Here is a 25,288-nt window from a genome sequence, read left to right on the forward strand (position 1 = left end):
AATGAGTTTCATTAAAAATTTACAAGGCTTTATAAATAGAATATGTCAAAAGCTGGCTCACCTGATGCTAACTGACACGGACTAAAATAAGAGACGGGGAAAATTGACATTTTGGCCAATTTACATTTTGAGCACAGACGTTTTTAAAAAGTTACTCGATGGGATGGTGAAGGAAGAAGGCAATGAGAAACTAGCCAGGAAGTTTCAAATTACTCACCTCATCTCATTGAGTTTACTGGTAAACCAATCTAGTCATTATTATGCATTGACAAGACTTAGAGGAATGATATCAGTCTTGGCTCTGTCTTAACGTTGATGTTAATTCCTTAAGTATTCGGTAACTGACCCAAGGCTTTGTTGATAACCATGCTATATCATACGACTGTAAATCAATCAGGTGTTACACCACATTAATTTCAGTCTCAATGGTGTCACTTGATACAGACCTGAATCATTCGTAGTCACACCATTGGTTTTAACTAATTCACTATACACTGTCAATCACCATGTTTACACGTAAGTACTGAAAAACACATTAAAACTAAAATAGGACAGAGTGGCAATCCACTATGCCTTATTACAGCCTGGGAACTGGATAACAATCCCATTCTGGGTTTCTTTTCAATTGTGGGACTCCTTAAGTTTTTGGTTTGCTGCCATCCATTTTCAGCAGGAGATCATTAATTAACACGGATTAGTTCCATATCAATAATCGTTTAATAACACAAATGGCGAATGCTCTATTGGTTTGACTCTCTGCTGTTCAGCAGAATGTGACATGTGGCATATATAAACAGTTGAGTGCTTGAATATGTTTGAGACAAGGATGCTGAGAGTGATATTGAATTGCATGTGGGAGGAGTGCCGCCAAATGTCTGCTTATACTTGGGATTTGATGAAATCATTTATGTGAATGAGGACTGCTATGTGGAAATGTAACTTATGCAGATGAGGAGGAATTTCTTTAGTCAGAAGGTGGTGAATCTGTGGAATTAATAGCCACACAAGGCTGTGGATGCCAAGTCAATGGGTATTTTTAAGGCAGAGATGGGTAGATTCTTGATTGGTATGGATGTCAGGGTTTACGGGGAGAAGGCAGGAGAATAGGGTTAGGAAGGAAAGATAGATCAGCCATGATTGAATGGAGTAGACTTGATGGGCCGAATGGCCTAATTTTGCTCCTGTCATTGATGAACCATGAAATATGGAAGAATAGAACCAATTGTAGGCCATTTAACTCTTTGAGCCTTGTCAGCCATTAATACCATCATAGCCGATCATCTATTTCAATACAATAGATTGAAAATCTTGCTAATTATAACTTAGAAAGTCCCCTAAGAGGTCTCAGACGTGCTTTGGATATTATTCTGGCTCTCCCCACAAAAGGTTTGAGCATGACTGTTGTATGACAATCCATAAACCCTTGGCATTTTTACACATACCTTTGCATCCAAGAGGTTTCTCACTGTGAGAAATGTTCCTGACTTTCCTGTGGCTATTTTCTTTTCTTTGATAACACCTGGAAGCAGGTATTCCCTCCCAATGTCAAACCAGACTGGCATTCCCTACAGAAGGAGAACAGAAAGGAAGATGAATCAGTCGGTTTTAAACATGATTTCAAGTAATTTACTGACATCTCAGTGAGGAAATGCACTTCCTTCATGGTGCTCATCCACAGACTAGAAAAGCTCTTAATTTAACACCAATATCTATTGAATTGTCTGATCAAACTGGAAGGGTTAGCATGCCGAGAAATTGAATTGAGCCTGGATCTAAACTCGTAAGCAACCCTGCATGATTAATCTTTGCTTATTAATACCGACGCATAACTGATACTTGATCACAACCTGGTAAACATGTCCATGTGTGCTTTGAGTGTGCAATGATGCCTTGAATGTGTGGACCGCAATCATCCACGGTTTAATACTATACCCCTATGAGCAAACACCTTTGCTATTAGACCGGGGCTCCAGCTCTAAAAGGGCACCTCTCATCCCAGCCAGGCATTGGTAGAAGTGCATCCTCAGAGCTTAAATGACAGTGTGGGATGTTTTGTGGGGGAAGAAATTTCCCCTTATATTAGAGCTCTCAAAGTGCAACACCTCACACTTACACAAATTACACTCCATCTGCCATCTCTCTGCCCATTCCTGTAGCTGACCTATAGTCACAGTCCATGACCCCAGCAATCTTGTATTATCTGCAAACGTACTAACTAACTCATCTATGTTTATGTCCAAGTCATTTATATATATTACAAACAACAGAAGTCTCAGCACAGATCCCTGTGGAAATCCACTGGTCACCAAATCCTATCCCAAAGGTCCTTCCACCACATCCCTCCGCTTTCCATCAATAAGATAATTCTGAATCCACATGTCCATATCACTGTTAATCCAATGCATCTTAATCCCCTGGATCATTTTACCATGGGGGACTTTATTAAGACTTACTCAAACTATGTAGACAACATCCATCTTCTTACCCTCATCGATCACCTTCGTAACCTCCTCAAAAAAACTTGATCAAGTTAATTGAGGGTAATCAAGATCAAGTTATTGTAGGGGGCGCTCCTCTGTGTGCAGCCATGTCAGCAGCGCGTCAGTTTTTCCAGCTTTTTTTTATTTTTTAGTATGTTTTAAAGTGTGTATTTTGTGTTTCTTCGTGTGTTTTGTGTGGGGGGTGGTGTGGGGGGGTAAGGGGGAAACCGCTTCGGTCGCCTCCTCCATGGAGAGGCGACTTTTTCCAGGTCGCCTCCCCCGTGGCCTAACATCAAGGATCGACGCGGCCTTTCCCGGAGACACGCCCGGGGCTTCAGCGGCGGGCGCAGCGTGGACTCTCGGCGTGGAGCGGGCGAGCCCTCGCTGGGGCTCGCTGGAGGGGAGTGCTCCGTTTCGCTGACCCGGGGCAGCCGGCAGCCTGAAGTCGCAGCCTGAAGCCGCGGTCTGCAGAGCTCCAGCTGGTGCGGCGTCTACAGCCCGGGATCTCACGTTGGGGACCCGGGGGAAGAAGAAGCCATCACTGCCGGCCCACGGCCAACTTCTACCGCGGGGCCGGCATGGACTTACCATCACCCCTGGAGGGGAGCTTCGACCGCCGGCCCTGCAGTCTACGGTGCTTCTGGCTGCGGCGGGGACTTTAAATCTAGACCGCCGGCCTGCGGCCTACAACAACTTAAAGCCGCGGTCTCCGGTGAGGAAGAGCCGATCCTGGACTGACTGGACTCTGGTCCTGTACACGGGGGGGAAGTGGAGGAGGACTGGCCAAATTTTTGTGCCTTCCACCACAGTGATGAATGCTGTGGTGGATGTTTGTGTTACAGTTTTATTGTGTGTTCTTTATTATTGTACTGCTGCTGACAACCCAAATTTTCACCAACCCTGGTTGTGTGGCAATAAATTATATCTATCTATCTAATAAGACACGACCTGCTGCAACAAAGCCATGCTGACTGCCCCTAATTAACGCTTCTCTTCCAAATGGGCATACATTCCATCCTGAAGAATCCTCTCTGATAGCTTCTCTATTGCTGAAGTGAGGCACACTGGCCAATATTTACTAGTTTCTCTCTACTTCCCTTCTTAATTAAAGGAACAACATTAGCTACCCCCCAGACCTCTGGGACCCCACCTATCGCTAGAGTAGATGTAAAGATCTTTATCAAATCACCCACAATCTCCACTCTTGCCTCTCACAATATCCTGGGATAGATCACATCAAGTCCTGGGGATTTATCCACCTTAATGCTCTTCAAGTTCCTCGACACCACCTTCTTCTTAATCTCAAACCACCCTTGCATATTAATAATCTTCACCCTGATCTCGCTGTCCTCCATGTCCTTCTCCATAGTAAATACACATGCAAAGTATATCCCAACACTCTGAGTACAAATTCCCTCCTTTTTCCTTGAGCAGTCCTACCTTCTCCCTGGTTACCCCCTTGCTTTTAATGTAGGTATAAAAAGCTATAGGATTTTCTTTAATCAAACTCTCTAAAGCCATTTCATTGTTCCTTTTGGTCCTTCTAATAACCCACTTAATCTCAGTCTGAAGTGGGTTACAATCTGAAATGGTGTCTGTCCATTCCCTTCACTGATGCTGCCTGACCCGCTGAATTCCTCCACACTTTGTGCTTTGTTTTCTCTCATTCCTAGTTCCCAGAGTCATCGACGTGAAATATTAACCCAGTTTGTCATTCCACTGATGCTGCCTGACACACCGAGTGTCTTCCACATTTTCTGTTTTTATTTCAGATTTCCAGCATCTGCAGTTTTAATTTTTATTCATTTTCATTAGCGACAGTTTCCCTCTCAACAACCTGGCTGTTTCTACTGCCACCCAGTGGCCCACAAAATAAATACAGGGGTGTTGAATTTCTCAGCTAGGTCTGCTGAAAGATCAATCCTATTCATCCCGAAATTCTCCCCTTCAGTGAGACTAATCTAAGTGCCCTTAAATATAAATATTCTCATATCATTGTTTTTTTAAGTATATAAAAGGATAAGTAGATAAATTATTCTTGGAGTCATAAAGCACCAAAACTAGTCCTAGAACCCTACTTGTCCAGACTAAACAAGATGCCCCATCTAAGATGGTCCATTTACCCATATCCCTCTAAATCTGTCCTATCCGATGCTGTGCAAAGTTGCAGTTTGCTGCATAATGAATAAAGTTTGTTTTTGAAGCCAGACGAGAGGATATCTCTTCCCTGTGCCCCACCCGGGTCACACCTATTCCTCCCACTGTCCCATCACCCCTCCCCAACCTATATCTGTTGTTCTGGCTTCATGATTTACTCCTCTTCGCTCTGACATCCTTTTATCTCCTTTTTTTTAAAATCGCTAGCCTCTATCCCCACCCATCTGCCAATCAAAATGCCCCTCATTTGTATCCACCTACACTTGTGTAAGAAGGAACTGCAGATGCTGGTTTACACCAAAGATAGACTCAAAATGATGGCGCAACTCAGCCGGCCAGGCAGCATCAAACTGATGAAGGGTCTCAAACCAAGGTGTTTGATGAAGGGGATCGATCCCAGGCATTGCATGGTCCTTTGCTGCAGATATGCTGCCTGGCCCGCTGAGTTACTCCATCATTTTGTGTCTATCCACCTGTAACTTGCCAGGCTTTGTCCCAGCCCCACCTCTTTTCCTGTTCCCCCCCCCCCCCAACCACAATCAGTCTGAAGATGTCTTTCATTCTTTCCACAGATTCTGCCATACCCTCTGAATTACTCCAGTATTTTTTTTTTAATGCATATATCTCAGTCAGGAATCCCACAGTTTCTACTCCAGCTTCCCATTGTATCCTTGGATATATCCTATTAGGCCTGGGAGATTTATCTACCTTCATCCATTTTAGGATGTCCAGTAACTACCTCCTCAACTGTAATGCAGATTGCCCTCAAGACATCTCCATTAACTTTTCCCAAGTCTTGCTATCTTACTCCACTGTAAAAATAGAGGATAAATATTCATTGAGGACCTGGCCCATCTCCACACCCTGATGATCACTTTGGGCTTTTGGCCATCATCATTTAAAAAATATTTTTACCTAGATGTGAATTATATTCAATGTTAATAATTAATAACTATTTTAAATGTAAATCTTTTAATGTATATCAATGTCAAAGAATTACACCTGGACCTGGTGCCAACAAAGCACAACTTCATTTTGCCACACTGGGGCACCACTTAGACCAGTGGTGAGGGGGTAACATTTGTCCATCTCCCCTCAGTCCATCACTGTTCCCTCCCTTCCTGCATTTACTACCTGCCCAACCGCAACATTTACCTCTCATCACCTGTCGTCCTGAGAAAATGGAAGTAAGATTATTGTCTTTACACTTAAGAGGTGAGTGGACTACATACACCGAGTGAGCCATAATGCTATCAAGCTCAATGGGAAAACTTCTCCTGTTTTGGTGCCAAAGTCCGTCACCTTTAAATGAGAAATGAAGCAGACTGCCACTAGGGGTCTAAATCCTACTGCCCAATATTCTCCTGCTCAGGTATCCATTACGCACAGGTTCAAATACACTCATATAACTATGCTCATGGATTAAAATTAATAATATGTAGACCTTACCCTAGTGTATAAGACACTAAACTAGTCTGATCTTATAGCTCCAGTAAACTGGCCACATTAAATGCAATGCCAGTATTAGCCAGCAGGGGCGTCCAACATCCCACTTAACAAAATAATAAACTTCCATTATCAAGCATACTGCCATTATACTAAAAAGAAAGAGGGAAAAAAGAATTGACGTAAAATGTTTGTGCAAAATGTATAATTGTTAAACTTAACCATATAACCATATAACAATTGCAGCATGGAAACAGGCCATCTCGGCCCTACAAGTCCGCGCCGAACAATTTTTTTCCCTTAGTCCCACCTGCCTGCACTCATACCATAACCCTCCATTCCCTTCTCATCCATATGCCTATCCAATTTATTCTTAAATGATACCAACGAACCTGCCGCCACCACTTCCACTGGAAGCTCATTCCACACCGCTACCACTCTCTGAGTAAAGAAGTTCCCCCTCATGTTACCCCTAAACTTCTGTCCCTTAATTCTGAAGTCATGTCCTCTTGTTTGAATCTTCCCTATTCTCAAAGGGAAAAGCTTGATCACATCAACTCTGTCTATCCCTCTCATCATTTTAAAGACCTCTATCAAGTCCCCCCTTAACCTTCTGCGCTCCAGAGAATAAAGACCTAACTTATTCAACCTATCTCTGTAACTTAGTTGTTGAAATCCAGGCAACATTCTAGTAAATCTCCTCTGTACTCTCTCTATTTTGTTGACATCCTTCCTATAATTGGGCGACCAAAATTGTACACCATACTCCAGATTTGGTCTCACCAATGCCTTGTACAATTTCAACATTACATCCCAGCTTCTATACTCAATGCTCTGATTTATAAAGGCTAGCATACCAAAAGCTTTCTTTACCACCCTATCTATATGAGATTCCACCTTCAAGGAACTATGCACGGTTATTCCCAGATCCCTCTGTTCAACTGTATTCTTCAATTCCCTACCATTTATCATGTACGTCCTATTTTGATTTGTCCTGCCAAGGTGTAACACCTCACATTTATCAGCATTAAACTCCATCTGCCATCTTTCAGCCCATTTTTCCAAATGGCCTAAATCACTCTGTAGACTTTGGAAATCCTCTTCATTATCCACAACACCCCCTATCTTGGTATCATCTGCATACTTACTAATCCAATTTACCACCCCTTCATCCAGATCATTGATGTACATGACAAACAACAAAGGACCCAACACAGATCCCTGAGGCACCCCACTAGTCACCTGCCTCCAACCCGACAAACAGCCATCCACCATTACCCTCTGGCTTCTCCCATTCAGCCACTGCTGAATCCATCTTGCTATTCCTGCATTTATACCCAACAGTTTAACCTTCTTAACCAACCTTCCATGAGGAACCTTGTCAAAGGCCTTACTAAAGTCCATATAGACAACATCCACTGCTTTACCCTCATCAATTTCCCTAGTAACCTCTTCAAAAAATTCAAGAAGATTAGTCAAACATGACCTTCCAGGCACAAATCCATGTTGACTGTTCCTAATCAGACCCTGCTTATCCAGATGCTTATATACATTATCTCTAAGTATCTTTTCCATTAATTTGCCCACCACTGAAGTCAAACTAACAGGTCTATAATTGCTAGGTTTACTCTTAGAACCCTTTTTAAACAATGGAACAACATGCGCAGTACGCCAATCCTCGGGGACTATTCCCGTTTCTAATGACATTTGAAATATTTCTCTCATAGCCCCGGCTATTTCTACACTAACTTCCCTCAATGTCCTAGGGAATATCCTGTCAGGACCTGGAGACTTATCCACTTTTATATTTTTCAAAAGTGTCAGTACTTCTTTTACTTTGAAACTCATAGTATCCATAACTACTCTACTCGTTTCCCTTACCTCACATAATTCAATATCCTTCTCCTTGGTGAATACCGAAGAAAAGAAATTGTTCAATATCTCCCCCATCTCTTTTGGCTCTGCAGATAGCTGCCCACTCTGTTTCTCCAATGGACCAATTTTATCCCTCGTTATCCTTTTGCTATTAATATAGCTGTAGAAACCCTTTGGATTTACTTTCACCTTACTTGCCAAAGCAACCTCATATCTTCTTTTAGCTTTTCTAATTTCTTTCTTAAGATTCTTTTTACATTCCTTATACTCCACAAGCACCTCATTTACTTCATGCTGCCTATAATTATTGTAGATCTCCCTCTTTTTCCGAACAAGATGTCCAATTTCCCTTGAAAACCAGGGCTCTTTCCAATTTTTACTGTTTCCTTTCAACCGAACAGGAACATAAAGATTCTGTACTCTTAAAATTTCCCCTTTAAATGTCCACCATTTCTCTTCTACATCTTTCCCATAAAACAAAATGTCCCAGTCCACTCCTTTTAAATCATCTCGCATCTCATCAAAGTTAGCCTTTCTCCAATCAAAAATCTCAACCCTAGGTCCAGTTCTGACCTTCTCCATAATTATATTGAAACTAATGGTATTGTGATCACTGGACCCGAAGTGCTCCCCAACGCATACCTCCGCTACCTGTCCCGTCTCATTTCCTAACAGGAGGTCCAGCACTGCCCCTCCTCTAGTAGGTACCTCTATGTATTGCTGCAAAAAACTATCCTGCACACATTTTACAAACTCCAAACCATCCAGCCCATTTACAGAATGTGTTTCCCAGTCTATGTGTGGAAAGTTGAAATCTCCCACAATCACTACCTTGTGCTTACTACTAATATCTGCTATCTCCTTACATATTTGCTCTTCCAATTCTCGTTCCCCATTTGGCGGTCTATAATACACCCCTATAAGTGTTGCTACACCTTTCCCACTTCTCAGTTCCACCCAAATAGCCTCCCTAGACGAGCCCTCTAATCTACCCTGCCAAAGCACTGCTGTAATATCTTCCCTGATAAGCAATGCAACACCACCACCTCTTGCCCCTCCAATTCTATCACACCTATCACACCTGAAGCAACGAAATCCTTATTGCACGAACGAACTTATTGCAACAAAAATGATTGAACCTTACAACAAGGAAAAATTTAGGGTCCCAATCCGAAACGTTGCCTATCCATGTCCTCCAAAGATGCTGCTGAGTTTTTCCAGTACTTTGTGTCTTTTTTTGTAAACCAGCATCTACAGTTCCTAGTGTCTACATCTCTCTCTAAAAAAAATCAAATGTGGTTGGCCATAGTACTAGGCCGCTTCTCTGGAGAAAAAGGATAAATGAGGTTTCAGTCAGGTCTGAAGAAGGGTCCCAACCTGAAACGTTGCTTATCCATTTTTTTCCAGAGACGCTGCCTGACCCATTGAGTTACTCCAGCACTTTATGCCTACGACTGGAGGATATAGTGTACATGTTTTCTATTAATAGCTACATTGTGGGGGGAAATGTAAATCAAGAAATAACGTTGGTCGCAAAAAAGTACAGCAATATTCATGCTTGAGTAATCTTTGTATAGATTGGATAAATTAAAATGGAAAAGGATGATGAATTCAGGGAATTAATTTAAGAGGGAATAATAATTTGAGCAACCATTCAGAGACGCGCAATTTTAGGCTGGTGCCTGTTTTCCGGTGCACCCGTTGCAACAGCTGCGTCCGCTGGACTGGAGGGCGGCAGCTTCGACCACCCCCGGGCCGCGGAGCTTGAACCGCGGGACTGACTTACCATCGCCCGGTGGGTTTTCGCCTCGGCGCAGATGGAGAAGAGGAGGGAAGAGACAGTAACTCTAAGACTTTTGCCTCCATCACAGTGAGGGGGTGTTTGGTGAACTAACTGTGGTGGATGTTAATTTGTGTTTATTGTGTTTTGTTATTATTACATGTATGGCTGCAGGCAACAGCATTTCATTCAGACCGAAAGGTCTGAATGACAAATAAAGGATTCAATTCAAAAATTCAATTTAAGTCTGATCATGTGTAACGAGACAGGATTAATGAATGATCTTGCAGTAAAGGATCCTCCAGGGAAGAATAATTATAGCATAATAGGATTTTACATTCAGTTTGGCAATGAAAATCATGGATCCTAAACTTGAAAAAGGTCAATTGCAAATGTACAAATGCAAGTTAACCACAGTAGACGGGAAATAGATTAGAAGGTAAGACGGTAGATAAGTCAGGGAATACATTCAATTAGTTATTTCAAGACTTCCGGTATGCATCCGCACGGCAGCACAAGACTCCTGGGATTCACCGTAGAGCCGAACAACCAGCTGGTGGGCGCCGAGAGCAGAGGGAACTGGCACTGGGGCCGCCAAGAACTAAGAGGGACCCGGTGGGAGGCTGCCGAGAACAAAGAAGGATCCGGCCAAAGGTGCAAGGAAACATGGAGCCAAGGCAGGTGAAGAAAGAGGCACAGGAGTACAAATCAGCCATGAGTACAGCAATGGCTAAAGAGATTGAATAGTCTTGTTCTGTCCTTTACATTTTCTGACAAATTGAGTTTGTACTAAATTCTGGGATTCCCTTTCTTGATATTTCTGTTCATTTCTCATGAACGCCAATTTAGACAAACAGGCGCCAAGTCACTGCTTTGAACAGCTCATCTTGATTGGCATTGTGATCATTTATTTCCTTTGCTGAAAGATGGTGCTTTATTGAACAAAACAGCCTTTTTTATGTACAGCAAATAAATAACTAATGTAAATAGAGATACATGTCAAACGCACTGTGCAACACCTGCCCTAATTACACTCATTCATTTGCTGTTTGCTGCAGCTATTTGTTTAAGTGATTAAAGGTTTACAAATGATTTAATCCAAATTGATGTAGTGCAGTTGCTAACAAAAGACTATTCTAGACATGACAAATATTGGATGATGCACTTTGTGACAAGGAAATTAGTGCCGAAAAGACAGTGGGAGTTTGTCTCAATGTAGGGAAGCGCCGATTCGGGACTTACCGTCCAGACAAGAGGGCTTGTACATCTGGCCGCCCACAGTGACGACTGCAGAGGTTTATGGCCCCGACCAGGGGGGAACAATGGAGAAGGACTGACTGTACTTTTTGCCTTCCACCACATTGAAGAATGTTGTGGTGGATGTTTGTGTTAAATTTTATTGTGTATTGTGTGTTCTTTTTTGATTGTACCGCTGCTGGCAAATTCACGATGCGCCGTGGAGAGTATCCTCTCCTATGGAATCCTGGTGTGGTTTGCTAGCTGTACTGTGGCTGAGAGGAGGGCGTTGCAGGGAATTATAAAAACTGCGCAGAACATTACAAACGCCCAACTGCCCTCCTTGGATGATATATATAGGGCCCGATGCTTGTGCCGGGCCACAAATATCAAGCAGGACACATCCCACCCTGCCAACCACCTTTTTACTCTGCTACCCTCTGGGAGGCGATTCAGGACTCTGAAGGCTCGCACCGGTAGACTAAAAAATAGTTTCTACCCATGTGCGATAAAAGAGCTCAATTCCAACAGAGAACGCTGGGGAAGCAAAATGTAATTCCAAGAAATGCCGCCAAATTCTTTTAAATTATTTTAAATTCTTTTAAAATACCTATTTATTTTTTACTAATAAGTGTACATATGTGTTAATGGTTGTCGTGTTTGTATTTTTTTTTTAACCGGAGGAGATGTAATGGAATTTCGTTGCACAGTATTGTGCAATGACAATAAACGTATTCATTCATTTCACTGCACTTTATTGTGTATGTGATGAATAAAATCTGATTGATTGAATTTTACTTCCTATAGCCAAAAATTGACTGCTTCCTGAAATGTTTTTGGGGGGGAGAAAACTTGCATCTCCATCGAGGTCACTTGACTGAAAAAGGTTTCCCCTGATTTCCGCCCCCGCACCCCCCCCCCCCCCCCCCCCCCCGCACCCCCCACATAGAACATACCAAGAGACATTAAAACAAACATTCAAGACATACTTAAAATAATAAAAAACAGAGAAGAGACTGCTGGGGAGGCGGCCATTACGGGCGTCACCAGGTGGCTATGCATTTACCTGTCCCATCTTCCTGTTATAACTTTCTAGCACATAGCTCTGGGAGCAATCTGGAGATTACTGCCCTTGAGGTCTTGCTTTTTCACTTTTTTTCTCATTCCCTGTATTCACTCTGCAGGACCTCATTCCTTTTCCTACTGATGTCATTTGTGCCAAAGTACACAACGACTTCCAGCTGCTCGCCCTCCCTGAGAATGTCCATTTAGCGGCACTGAGACAGCCTGAACCCTGGCACCAGAGAGGCAACACACCATCCAGGGTCCACGTTCATTGCGACAAAATTACAGTTAGGCTCACTAACTAATAAGTCTCCTATCAGTCTGAAGAAGGGTCTTGACACAAAACATCACCCATTCCTTCTCTCCAGAGATGCTGCCTGAGTTACTCCAGTATTTTGTGTCTATCTTCAGTTTAAACCAGCCTCTGCAGTTCCTTCTTACATAAGTCTCCCATCACTATGGTTCTGCTTGTCTTCACCCCTCCCTGCTGTGCCTAACACCACAGACCTGACTGTTGCTGCTTCTCTCCCTGGACCAGTCTTTCTACGTCAGGAAAGGCTTGGGAGTATAGATAAGTTTTTAGTCTTGACAAAGGAGTCGATGGAGGGGGCAGTTCTGATGGGAAGGGGGATGCTGTTCCAGTCTAGGAGCTGCAACCGCAAAGGCGCGGTCACCCCTAAGCTTATGCCTAGACCGCGGGATATTCAGCAGCCCCAAGTCGGCAGATCTGAGGGACCTGGGGGTGGAGTGGTGGGTGAGAAGACTTTTAATGTAGGAGGGGGCAAGCCCATTGAGGGCTTTGTAGACATAGAGGAGAGTCTTGAAATGTATACGGAACCGCACAGGGAGCCAGTGGAGAGAGGCCAGGATCGGGGTGATGTGGTCCCTTTTTCGGGTGCCCGTCAGGAGTCTCGCTGCGGCGTTTTGGACCAGTTGCAGGCGGGACAGGAAAGATTGGCTAATGCCAGTGTAAAGAGAGTTGCAGTAATCTAGGCGGGAGGAGATAAATGTGTGGATGATCTTTTCGAGGTCATCAAAGTGGAGGAATTGTTTTATTTTAGCTATCGTCCGAAGCTGAAAGAAGCTAGCTTTTACCACGGCATTGACTTGTTTGTCAATGTGTCCAAACCCTTAATAATCGTATATGTTTCAATAAGATTCCCTCTCATCCTTCTAAACTCCAGAGTATACAAGCCCAGCCGCTCCATTCTCTCAGCATATGACAGTCCCGCCAACTTAATTAGTAAAGGGCCTGTCCCACTTGGGAGTCACTTGCGCATCATTTACGCGTCCTGACGTATTACGCGCGCATGGTGCGTGGTGACGTAGGTAGTGACCAGCGGTCGCGCGCGGCACCCCAGGATTTTGGGATTCCCAAAATCTTCGAGCGCCATATGCATGACGTGCAAATGATGCCGAAGCTGACATGTGCAGGTGAAAATGGTTCAGGATAAATAATAATAATAATAATGGATGGGATTTATATAGCGCCTTTCTAATACTCAAGGCGCTTTACATCGCATTATTCATTCACTCCTCAGTCACACTCGGTGGTGGTAAGCTACTTCTGTAGCCACAGCTGCCCTGGGGCAGACTGACGGAAGCGTGGCTGCCAATCTGCGCCTACGGCCCCTCCGACCACCACCAATCACTCACACACATTCACACACATTCACACACAGGCAAAGGTGGGTGAAATGTCTTGCCCAAGGACAAAGGCACATAAGCAGCTTTTACCGAGATTGAGAAAACTGAAACGAGATATCAGAGTTAGTGATTGAACATGAAAGATTCTGTAAGAACAATTTAGCAAAGTGAAGGAAAGTATAATGAAGAGGAAGAGGATCAGGGTGGATGCATGATATTAGGTTTGGAACACAAATAAGAGTAGCTGTACATTTATTTGAGTGAAAAACAAACTGCTGGAGGAATTCAGTGGGCCAGGTAGCATATGTGGAAGGAAATCAACAGACAATGTTTTGGGTTGGGATAGCTAGTAGGAAGAGGTGAAGGTGTTCCTCCACCAGTTTGTTTTATTTGCTCGAGATTCCAGTATCTGCATTCTCTTGTTTATTCATTTCTTTGAGTCTGCTTTGCCATTCAATAAAATTGCCACTGATCTTCTTGCTCCACTCCAAGTTACTGCACTCTCCCCATTTCAACATAGATCTGTTTCAGATATAATAAATAAGCATCCACAAATCTCTCAGCCAAACACTGCCTAAGATTACCAATCCTTTAAATGGAGGGATTTTTTTAACTCATTTCAGTGCTAAACCAACAGCCTACCACCAACAGTCAGGCAATATATCCACAGTCGAGAATTACATTTGACTTCAATGAGATTTTCTTTCAGTCTTCTAAAATTAAGGTAAAGTATGTCTTATTAATTCAATCTCCACTGATAGAACTAAACTTTCATCCAAGAATCAGTAAAATCTGCTTTCTATCCTTACTAAAATAACATACAATACAATACAATACAATACAATTTATTGTCATTTGAGCCTCAGTGAGGCTCAAACAAAATTCTGTTTCCACAGCCATACAAACAAAGACAATTCCTAGACATACACACAATTTAGTTCACACAAACATCCATCACAGTGGACCCACTGTGATGGAAGGCAAAGTATTTTCTCTCCCCTGTTCTCCATGTCTCTCCCGATGTCGAAGCCCCAGGCGGGCGATGATAAGTCCCACGGCCATTTTAGGCCGTGCCGGGCGATTTACGGCCCCGCTCCCAGTCTAGAAGTCTCGAAGTTGGAGCCCCCAGCGGGCGCTGGAATGTCCCATGGCCATGAAGCCGTGCCGGGCGATGTACGACCCCGCTCCGGGTCATTCCAACCCCGCGACACGGGCTGGAGAAGTCGCGTTGCGGGAGCTCCGGGAAGCGGTCTCTCTCTCCCCCCGGACCCGTGAGCTCCCGATGTCCCAGTCCACCGGACCTGCGGCTGCGTTGCTGGAGCCTCCGAGCCCCAGGAGTCGAGTCGCAGCAGCGAGTCACCACGCTCCCCACGCTCCGAGGCCGGCCAGCCCCACGATGGTGAGTAGTCCGCAGCTCCGCAGTCTCCCGAGCCCCCGGGTCGTTCAGGTTGGAGGCCGCTCCACGGTGCTAGGCCCCAACGACAACGGAGACCCGACAGGGAAAAGGTCGGGTCTCCCAGACAGGGAAGAGATTTTAAACGGTTTCCCCCTGCCCCGCCCCCCACATATACACATTTAAAACCAGTGTTAAAAAACACCAAACACTACATTTAACTAGACAAAAAATAAAAAAAAGACAGACAGGCTGTAGGGGCCGCTGCAACGGGTGAGTCGCGCCGCCAATCACATGAGAGTGATAGAGCTGGTAGATGCACAGAATCTCTTGCCCAGAGTTGGGGAATCGTGGACCAGAGAACATAGGTTCAAGGTGAAGGGGAAAATATTTAATAGGAATCTGAGGGGTAACTTTTTCACACAAAGGGTGGTTGGGTATATGGAACAAGCTGCCAGAGGAGGCAATTGTGGCTGGGACTATCTCATCGTTTAAGAAACAGTTAGACAGGTACATGGATAGGAGAAGTTTGGAGGGATATGGACCAAGCGCAGGCAGGTGGGACTAGTGTAGCTGGGACATGTTGGCCGGTGTGGGCAAGTAGGGCCGAAGGACCTGTTTCCACACTGTATCACTCTATGACTCTATGACTAAGTACATTTATTCTGAACACGGAATCCAAAATTGCACACATTGCTCCACGTCTGATCCCACAACTGCAACCACCTCCTTATTCTTTGACTTCATTTCTTATTAAACAAAACAATATTATTGTATTAGCATACTAATGGTCTAAGATTTGCAAGGGCATGCAGATTGCTCTGAATACCAACATATTCTAGTCTCTCATCTTTGAAATATATTCTGTTTTAGTTTCCTGCTAAGGTGAGTGTTTTTATGTTTACCCCTATATGCTACATCTTTGCCCCTCTTTACATCTAACTCATAGTTTCCTTTCCAAGTTAACTTTGCAATGTCAACAAACACCAAAACTATTGATCTAAATGATAAACAGGTTGAAGCACAGACCCACCAATTACTGCTTGCTAATCCAGAACACAGTGGATAGAAAAGTACAGCATAGGAATAGGCCCTTTGGCCTGCAATATCTGTGCCGAACATGATGCCAAGATAAACTAATCTCATCTGTATGCATATGATCCATATCCCTCCATTCCCTGCATATCCATGTACCTATCCCAAAGGGCTTTCAAATGCCAGGACCCATTTCTTCCGACTCTATATCATGTCTGTTAGTCAAACCTCAACTTATGTTTACTAGTTTTACTCAAAGCCATGAACTGTAATTTTGTACAACAGCATCTCTGGAGAAAAGGAATAGGTGACGTTTCGGGTCGAGACTCGACCTAAAATGTCACCTATTCCTTTTCTCCAGAGATGCTGTCTGACCCGCTGAGTTACTCCAGCTTTTTGTATCCCCCTCCTTTTGTGTTGTATGATCATACGTAAACAGATAGGAGACTATTTAATTGGTCCGTTAAGCCTGTCCCAATCTATTACACTGCAATGTGGAGTGGCATAGTTCCCTCATACCTCCCAAACAAGGAACCACTGAATCTCTTTGGAAACGCATCACAAAAAATATACAACCCTTACGAAAGCTATTATGCAAATTTGAGTAAAGAGCATGTGTTACTTAAGGCATCAATGTAAAGGTGAAACGGTGCAGATAATTTATGCCTTCTGTTACCAGCTTAAAAAAACTAAGTATGTAATGTAATGTGTATTTAATTAACTTTAACCCCCATTGGTCTGAAGCAGCAGGAAATATGATGAGTAAAACCCAAATAGAACAAAACTTCTGCAGCAGATATCATTAAAAAGCACATTTCTGCATGATTTCTAAAGTATGTAATAAAAGCTCTTTGGCTAGATACACCATTTTGGTGCCATACAATCGACATGCTCACTTAATTGTATGTTAACCTCAATAATCATATCCAACAATAATACCTTTATCAATAAAACTTCAATGGGAATACTGCAGGCAATAGTCTCCCCGCTTGAACCCGACATGGCATGCTGAAGTTGCATCGGATATCTTTTAGTATGACAACAATTTTCCTAAACGCTGTTGTTGAACCTCTTACCTGGTTATCCCCTGTCATTCATTTCAGGCTCCATAATCCTGCCCAGTGATGTTTTCCACTCGTTCAGTTTTAATATGAAAAACCCTAACATTTCTAAAAATTCATTTTCAGTGAGTGAGGGAACAACAGAGTCAGTTGAGTACGGTACTCTTTTGTGTTGCTAGTACCGCACAAACAATATTTGATCACAACTGGGACACCTGCTGGCTCTAAATGCATATTTGATGACCACCATTATTCTCGTTTTCACTCATGAATGGAGGTAGAGAACATCTAATCTCTTGCGATCATGAACTGAACACATTAAGCTTTCCATTCAGCAACACTCGAATTCGCAGTAGCCTGGCTTGCTCCCACTATTTATTTAATATATTTATTCCTGTGTCATCATCACCATTCCGTTTTTTATATTTCAAAAACAATGCCCTGGTACTACAAGTAAACATTTGCGGCAGCTACGAGGTGCACTCCGTTGCTAAGTTTCATGTTCGGAAAGGCTCACTCAGTGTAGCTAAAGCTTTTGGCTGTATTATCCAGAGAAGACTCATAATTTATTTATTGATCAATTAAGTTTCAATCAAAGAGATTTGGGTGTTAAGGGTGTTGAAAGACCGTGAATGTGGCCTTGCTTAGTAGTTCTCCACTTCTGATGTTTACCGTACTGAAAGCTGGAATGAACAGGCAGCCTTACAAGGAACAGTTGGACTGGCTTAGCTTGTATTTGCCCGAATTTGGGTGAGTGAGAGGTTTGTTGATAGAAATATATAATATCTCAGCTGCCTTTACAGAGTGTATGTGTGAGAACCTAGAACTAGGGATTGCTGTTTAAAAATAGGAGGTTGTCCATTTAAGGCACAGATGAGGCAATTATTTTTTTTTCTTTCAGAGAGTCATGGGTCTTTGGAAATCTCTTTCTCAATGTGCAGTGGAAGCAGAGTCTATGAATATTTTCATGGCAGATAGATTTTTTTTAAACATTGGGGTAAAGGCTACTAAGGGTGGGCAGTAATATGGAGTTGAGGTTACAATTAGATTATCCATGATCTCTTAGAAAGATGCAACAAGTACAAAGTCAAGCTGCTGGGAGAGGGTTATAAACATAAAGTATGTTCATAGCCCCCGTTCCCACCCCCCGTTGTTTAGTTTCCTATTTCTAAAGCCATCAGCAAAGGAGAATCTTCACCTGTCTAGATTTGTCTAGAATTACAGTATGGTACACTTACTCCTTTGTCCCTCATCGAGCCCATTCCAACCCTTTCAAGAACATCACCCGATCCAAGCCACATATCTTAGTGTCTAACACTGATTCTGTCTTCACCTTACATTCATATCATTTGCAGCAGGAATGACTGGAAGTCAATGAATTCCTGCTGTTTTCCCTCTCCTGCTGAAGTGAGGAACAGCAAGGCCACTGTAACAAGAAAAGTGAATTTGGTAGAGACACAAGAGACAGCAGAGGCTGGAATCGTGGGTAAAAACCAAGATGGAGCTCCATGGGTCAGGCTGCATCTGTGGAGTGCAGACGACATTTCTGGTCGAGACCCTTCTTCAAAGTGATGGAGTCCAGGGAATATGGCTGTGAAAGAGCGGTGAGAAGGAAGGGTGGACCAGAACTAGGAAGCAATAATTGGATATGGCTGAGGAAGGATTGTTTGGCAAATGAGTCCGGTGAAGAAGAGATGGGTGGAGATAATAACCATGACTGGCAGTGGAGAAGACGGCTGATGAACAGGGAGATTGAGGTGACCACGTCCATACTTCGCTGAAAGTGGTGAAGTAAGCAAATGACATGCTTGCCTTCATAGCGAGAGGATTTGAGTATAGGAAGTCTTACTGCAGTTATACAGGGCCCTGGGGGGTGAGACCACACCTGGAGTATTGTGTGCAGTTTTGGTCTCCTAATTTGAGGAAGGACATTCTTGCTATTGAGGGAATGCAGCGTAGGTTCACCAGGTTAATTCCCGGGATGGCGGGACTGACATATGATGAAAGAATGGGTCGACTGAGCTTGTATGCACTGGAATTTAGAAGGATGAGAGGGCATCTTATAGAGACATCTTAAATTCTTAAGACAGACTAGATGCAGGAAAAATGTTCCCGATATTGGGGGAGTCCAGAACCAGTGGTCACAGTTTAAGAATAAGGGGTAGGCCATTTAGATAAGGAAAAGCTTTTTCCCCAGAGTTATGAATCTGTGGAATTCTCTGCCACAGAAGGCAGTGGAGGGAACTCACTGGATGTTTTCAAGAGAGAATTAGATATAGGTCTTAGGGCTAACGGAATCAAGGGATATGGGGAGAATGCAGGAACGGGGTACTGATTTTGGATGATCAGTTATGATCATGTTGAATGATGGTGCTGGCTCGAAGGGCTGAAGGGCCTACTCATGCATCTATTTTCTATGTTTCACAGGGCAGGGTATATGAGTTGGAACCTAATGTTACAACTTTACAAAACACAGGTTAGGCTGCAGTGAAGTATTGTCTACTGTTCTGATTACCACACCATAAGTAAAATGCGATTCCATTGTGGCTGCTACTAATCTATTGCAGAAAATAAGTGACAAACTTACCACATTTATTTCCTGCTCTTCCATCTCACTGATGTAGCATTAACTGGAACAGGAATACCTTGACAGAACTTCTGGATGACTTGTGTGAAGTGTGGCTGAAAAATATCCAGTCCTGTGAACAGAATCAAATGGGCTATATCTATCTATATTACTAAAACTCTGTTCTTGACCGCTTTTGGCGATCTGTGCTGCGATTTCCGAGAGAACGCCGCCACCTACAGCCGTCATTTTTGGCCACCTCGCTCAGAGCCCCCCTCCGCCGCATGTGTGCCGAGGATTTTTCCCGTCGATGAAATATGACAGAGGTATTCATGTTTTTACAAAATTCCCCATTCTCTCTACTCCCTGCTGGAGGGAGGGGGAGGGACTATAAAACCAGGAAGTGGTGTGCCTCAATCAGTCTCTGCAAGTGGTGTGCCTCAATCAGAGCTCTGAATGACACTGACAAATGTCTACAGCACTGTGAGTACCCTTAATTTGGTTTGAAAATGAATATATGGTTAGAGGTAAAAAAGCACTGCCTGCAAATGGTTATTTGGGTTTGGGTTGAAGTAAAAAGGCACTCTCCCCCCCCCCTCCCTCTCCTCTTCCCCCCTCTCCTCCCCTCTCCTCCTCTCCCCCCCCCCCCTCCTCCTCTCCTCCTCTCCCCCCCTCTCCTCCTCTCCCCCCCCTCTCCTCCTCTCCCCCCCTCTCCTCCTCTCCCCCCCCTCTCCTCCTCTCTCTCCCCTCTCCTCTTCTCCCCCCCCTCTCCTCTTCTCCCCCCCTCTCCTCCTCTCCCCCTCTCCTCCCCCCCCCTCTCCTCCCCCCCCTCCTCTCCCCCCTCCTCTCCCCCCCCTCTCCTCCCCCCCCTCCTCTCCCCCCCTCCTCTCCCCCCCCTCCTCTCCCCCCCTCCTCTCACCCCCCCTCCTCTCCCCCCCCTCCTCTCCCCCCCCTCCTCTCCCCCCCCTCCTCTCCCCCCCCTCCCCTCCCCCCCCCCTCTCCTCCCCCCCGCCCTCTCCTCCCCCCCCCTCTCCCCCCCCCCTCTCCTCCCCCCCCCTCTCCCTCCCCCCCCCCTCTCCCCCCCCCCCCTCTCCTCCCCCCCCCTCTCCTCCCCCCCCTCTCCTCCCCCCCTCCTCTCCTCCCCCCCCCTCTCCTCCCCCCCCCTCTCCTGCCACCCCCCTCCTCTCCCCCCCCTCTCCTCCCCCCCTCCCTCATCCTCCCCCCCCCTCTCCTCCCCTCCCCTCTCCTCCCTCCCCCCTCTCCTCCCCTCCCCCTCTCCTCCCTCCCCCCCTCCCCTCCCCTCCCCCGCGTCTCATCCCTCCCTCCCCCTCCTCCCCTCCCCCCCTCCCCCCCCTCTCCTCCCCTCCCCCCTCTCCTCCCCTCCCCCCCTCCCCCCTCTCCTCTCCTCCCCTCCCCCCCCTCTCCTCTCCTCCCCTCCCCCCCCTCTCCTCCCCCCCTCGTCCTCCCTCTTCCTCCCCTCCCCCCCCTCTCCTCCCCTCCCCCCCCCTCTCCTCCCTCCTCCCCCCCCTCCCCCCCCTCTCCTCCCCTCCCCCCCTCTCCTCCCCTCCCCCCCTCCCCCCCTCTCCATCCCCTCCCCTCCTCCCCTCCATTATCGCGAGTGCGGGGGGTAGTTAGTGTGTGATGCTGCATGCGCCTCCCCCCACCACAACCGCACGTTGGGGGAACAGACCCAACGGGTCTGCACTTGGTCTAGTTTAATTATAAAACGACAAAGACAAATGCTGTGGTTTGTATTCCAAACCAGAACATATTTAATATTTTCATATCTGTGCACTCAACACAAAGTGTACTTTATTATTACACTGGTGGAACATGACAGTTAGCCTCAACATTCTGGGAATATATCCCTTCCTATCCCAATATCATATGATAAAGGAGCACTTTCATGTTCTCCTTTCTGATTGCAAAGGCTAGCAATATAAAATTTAAATTAATATTGTCAATGCAAATGCTGCATTACATTATATTATATATTATATTATATTATATCATATTATATTCCCATTTAGATTTTCACAATGTTTTCTTATCTTGATATAATACTTTGTAATATTTTTAGTGACTGACCAAATGCCCAATCATTTGGGCTCCAAGTTACAGGGCAGAAAATAGATATTAGGTTTGAGAAAAGTGTTGATTGAAGGGAGTCGTCATTTCTGCAGGAAGAGTAGCCACCACTTAATAGGTATAAGAGGCTGTACTGCAGAGTTATTCCTCACAAATTCTCCAAAGATACATAATTAAAGTTCAATTAAATTTATTTTTAACTGAACATATCTCAGCTGAAGTAACAAGCCAGCTACAATTGGTCAGTTTCCACTCTTGATCATAGTGCAGCAACCTTGATTTGGTGTGCATATTAATACTAGGCAACACAGAATCAGGATAAATTTTAACTGTTCTCTACGGGTGAACAGTGCACTATCGAAATAGATAGAGGATATTTGGGTGCAAGAGCTCCGATACAACATGTGGTCTGCACCCCAACAATATACGCTCGCAAACATCATAATTTGTGAACTGGACCCTGGCAAGTCCAATCAATTATGCAGCTATATCGCAGCATGCTTCAGTAATTTCAACAATGAAGAAAAAATAAGTTTCATATTGTCCATTGAAAAAATTGTAACAAATAATTGTGTTAGACTGTAAAAAGGTACACCATGCCTTACCTGGAACCACACTGCAGATGTTTAATGATTGCACAGAGCTTGCCTGATGCTGGACGTTCATCAGAAAATGAGGGAAGGGGATATTTAAATGCTAAACTAAACAATGTTGAAATATTAGAGCCAGAGGAATTACAAAACAAACTTGACTATCAGTGATGTCAGAGGATTCACATGCAATGAACTTGGCACCATATCAAAATGAAAAATATCAGATTCTGTTCAAACAATACCATTAGTTCTATGCTCTCTGTGATCCCGAATCCTGTTCAAAGTTATCTGGAGAAGAAAACGATAAGAAATGTACATAAGCATGTTTTTAATAAACTGATGCATGAAATGTACAATACTGCAAAAATGGTATTGGTGTAGGATAGAAATTATTTTGGATTTAAAATGTATAAATTGAAAATAAAGTTAAAGACATATGGAATAGCCCGTACAATTTTGAATAATTGCCATTAGATGTACACGAGTCCTTTGAAACAAATGCAGAGAAAAGTAATGAAATAAAATTACATAGATTTTCTTTGGAAAGATTGAGAATAGAAAACCAATGATTGGATGCTGTGGAGATGACTGGATTATTTACGTTTCAGCGATTGCAGAAATAGAGCACATATATAAAAGTAACATGTCACAAAAAAGAGAATAGTGTCACAAAAAGTTCCAAGTACAAGCCATGTAATACAGTTTCTCATTATAATTATTGTCTATTAATTTATTTACAAATCTGCTGTATATTCATGAAGAATATCTGTTCTTCAATGTTCAAGTTCAGCAATGTATAATGAATAGATAAATAAATGGTGTTTGGCTGTTGTACTCATTGGCATGTGCCTGTCTTCCGCTCTTGATTTTCAGTTCCGGTCTTTTTGGAAATAACTTCTCCGGCAGCATCAAACTCTGTAGAAACAATGGAGCATGATTCAGAGTGATACTTTTTCTGCTCTTAGCAATCTTGCTTAAGCCCAACTTTAGCATACATGTTTGTACAAAGGTACACAAAAATGCTGGAGAAACTCAGCGGGTGCAGCAGCATCTATGGAGCGAAGGAAATAGGCGACGTTTCGGGCCGAAACCCTTATTCAGACTGATGGGGGGTGGGGGGGAGAAGGAAGGAAAAAGGGAGGGAGGAGGAGCCCGAGGGCGGGGGGATGGGAGGAGACAGCTCGAGGGTTAAGGAAGGGGAGGAGACAGCAAGGGCTAGCAAAACTGGGAGAATTCAACGTTCATGCCATCCGGACGCAAGCAACCCAGGCAGAATATGAGGTGCTGTTCCTCCAATTTCTCGCACCTGGAACGACTGCTTGGGTCCTTGAATGGAGTCGAGGGGGGAGGTGAAGGGACAGGTGTTGCATTTCTTGCGGTTGCAACGGAAAGTGCCCGGGGAGGGGGTGGTACGGGAGGTGGTCCCTCACCTCCCCCCTCGACTCCATTCAAGGACCCAAGCAGTCGTTCCAGGTGCGACAAAGGTTCACCTGTATCTCCTCCAACCTCATCTATTGCATCCGCTGCTCTAGATGTCAGCTGATTTACATCGGGGAGACTAAGCGAAGGTTGGGCGATCGTTTCGCCGAACACCTCCGCTCGGTCCGCAATAACCTACCTGAACTCCCGGTGGTTCAGCACTTCAACTCCCCCTCCCATTCCCAATCCGACCTCTCTGTCCTGGGTCTCCTCCATTGCCAGAGTGAGCAACACCGGAAATTGGAGGAACAGCACCTCATATTCCAACTGGGTTGCTTGCGTCCGGATGGCATGAACGTTGAATTCTCCCAGTTTTGCTAGCCTTTGCTGTCTCCTCCCATTCCTTAACCCTCGAGCTGTCTCCTCCCATCCCCCCGCCCTCGGGCTCCTCCTCCTCCCTTTTTTCTTCCTTCTCCCCCCCACCCCCCATCAATCTGAAGAAGGGTTTCGGCCCGAAACGTCGCCTATTTCCTTCGCTCCATAGATGCTGCTGCACCCGCTGAGTTTCTCCAGCATTTTTGTGTACCTTCGATCTTCCAGCATCTGCAGTTCCTTCTTGAACATGTTTGTACAAAGGACAGGATGTTATTGGAGGTCATTCATCCCAACCCTAGTTGATCACTGCATGAGATCCAAGATCCAACTATTGTCCGCTGCTTCATCAATCGTTTTCCATCCTTCATAGGGTCAGATGTGACATTTTTGGTGATAACGGCGACGTTTCAATTCCTTTCATAACTTCTGAATTAATGACGCAACCTACATTGAATTCGGCACAACAGAGATAACATTCATGCCTCAAGAGAGCCTGGCAATGATCATCTCCAGCAAGAGAGAGTTTAACCACCTGTCCTTGGCATTTAGTGGCCCAACATTGCCAAGTTGCTCACCTTCAATATCAGGACACCCAACATGATTGTCTACATTGTGACCACAAAAGCAGACAAGAAGCTCAATATCCCATGGAGAGTGATTTACCTCCAGCCTTTCCACCAACACAAGACGCATGCTAGAAGAGTGATGGAACATTCTCTAGTTATTTGGATATGTGTTGCTCCTGCAATTGTTAAGAAATATGATGTGATCCAACACAAAGCAGCCAACATGGATGGCACTCTATCAATGACCCTGCACATTCACTTTCCCCCACATCTGGCACTGTGTGATTGCAGTGTATACCATTTACAAAATACGTTGCGGTTACTTGCTTTCAAACCACAAGCCCTACCATCATGAAGAATTTGGGTACGTCATCTTACAGGTTACCATCTCCAAGTCACAGGGTAGCCTGATATGGAAACATATTGCCATTCCTTCATTGTTGCAGGGTCCAAATCTAGGAATTCCCTGTCCAACAGCATTGTGCCAGTATCTTCATCTTCGGCAC

At 44.6% G+C, this 25,288-nt stretch overlaps 1 protein-coding gene across 1 annotated transcript in view; it reads right to left on the reverse strand.

The window, feature by feature from the left end:
* The window catches only part of myo15a (myosin XVA), a 160,530-nt gene extending 140,668 nt beyond the window's left edge, over positions 1 to 19,862 (reverse strand). Inside the window, exons 1-2 of the mRNA XM_033040947.1 lie at positions 19,763 to 19,862; positions 1,443 to 1,565 (exon numbers count right to left, since the gene is read on the reverse strand). Coding sequence (XP_032896838.1) covers positions 1,443 to 1,565; positions 19,763 to 19,786 — 147 coding nt within the window. The 5' untranslated portion in view covers positions 19,787 to 19,862. The remainder of the gene's footprint in view (positions 1 to 1,442; positions 1,566 to 19,762) is intronic.
* Between the last annotated feature and the right edge of the window lie 5,426 nt (positions 19,863 to 25,288).

This window comes from Amblyraja radiata, chromosome 22 (genome assembly GCF_010909765.2).
Source record: "Amblyraja radiata isolate CabotCenter1 chromosome 22, sAmbRad1.1.pri, whole genome shotgun sequence".
In the NCBI taxonomy this organism is placed as follows: domain Eukaryota; kingdom Metazoa; phylum Chordata; class Chondrichthyes; order Rajiformes; family Rajidae; genus Amblyraja; species Amblyraja radiata.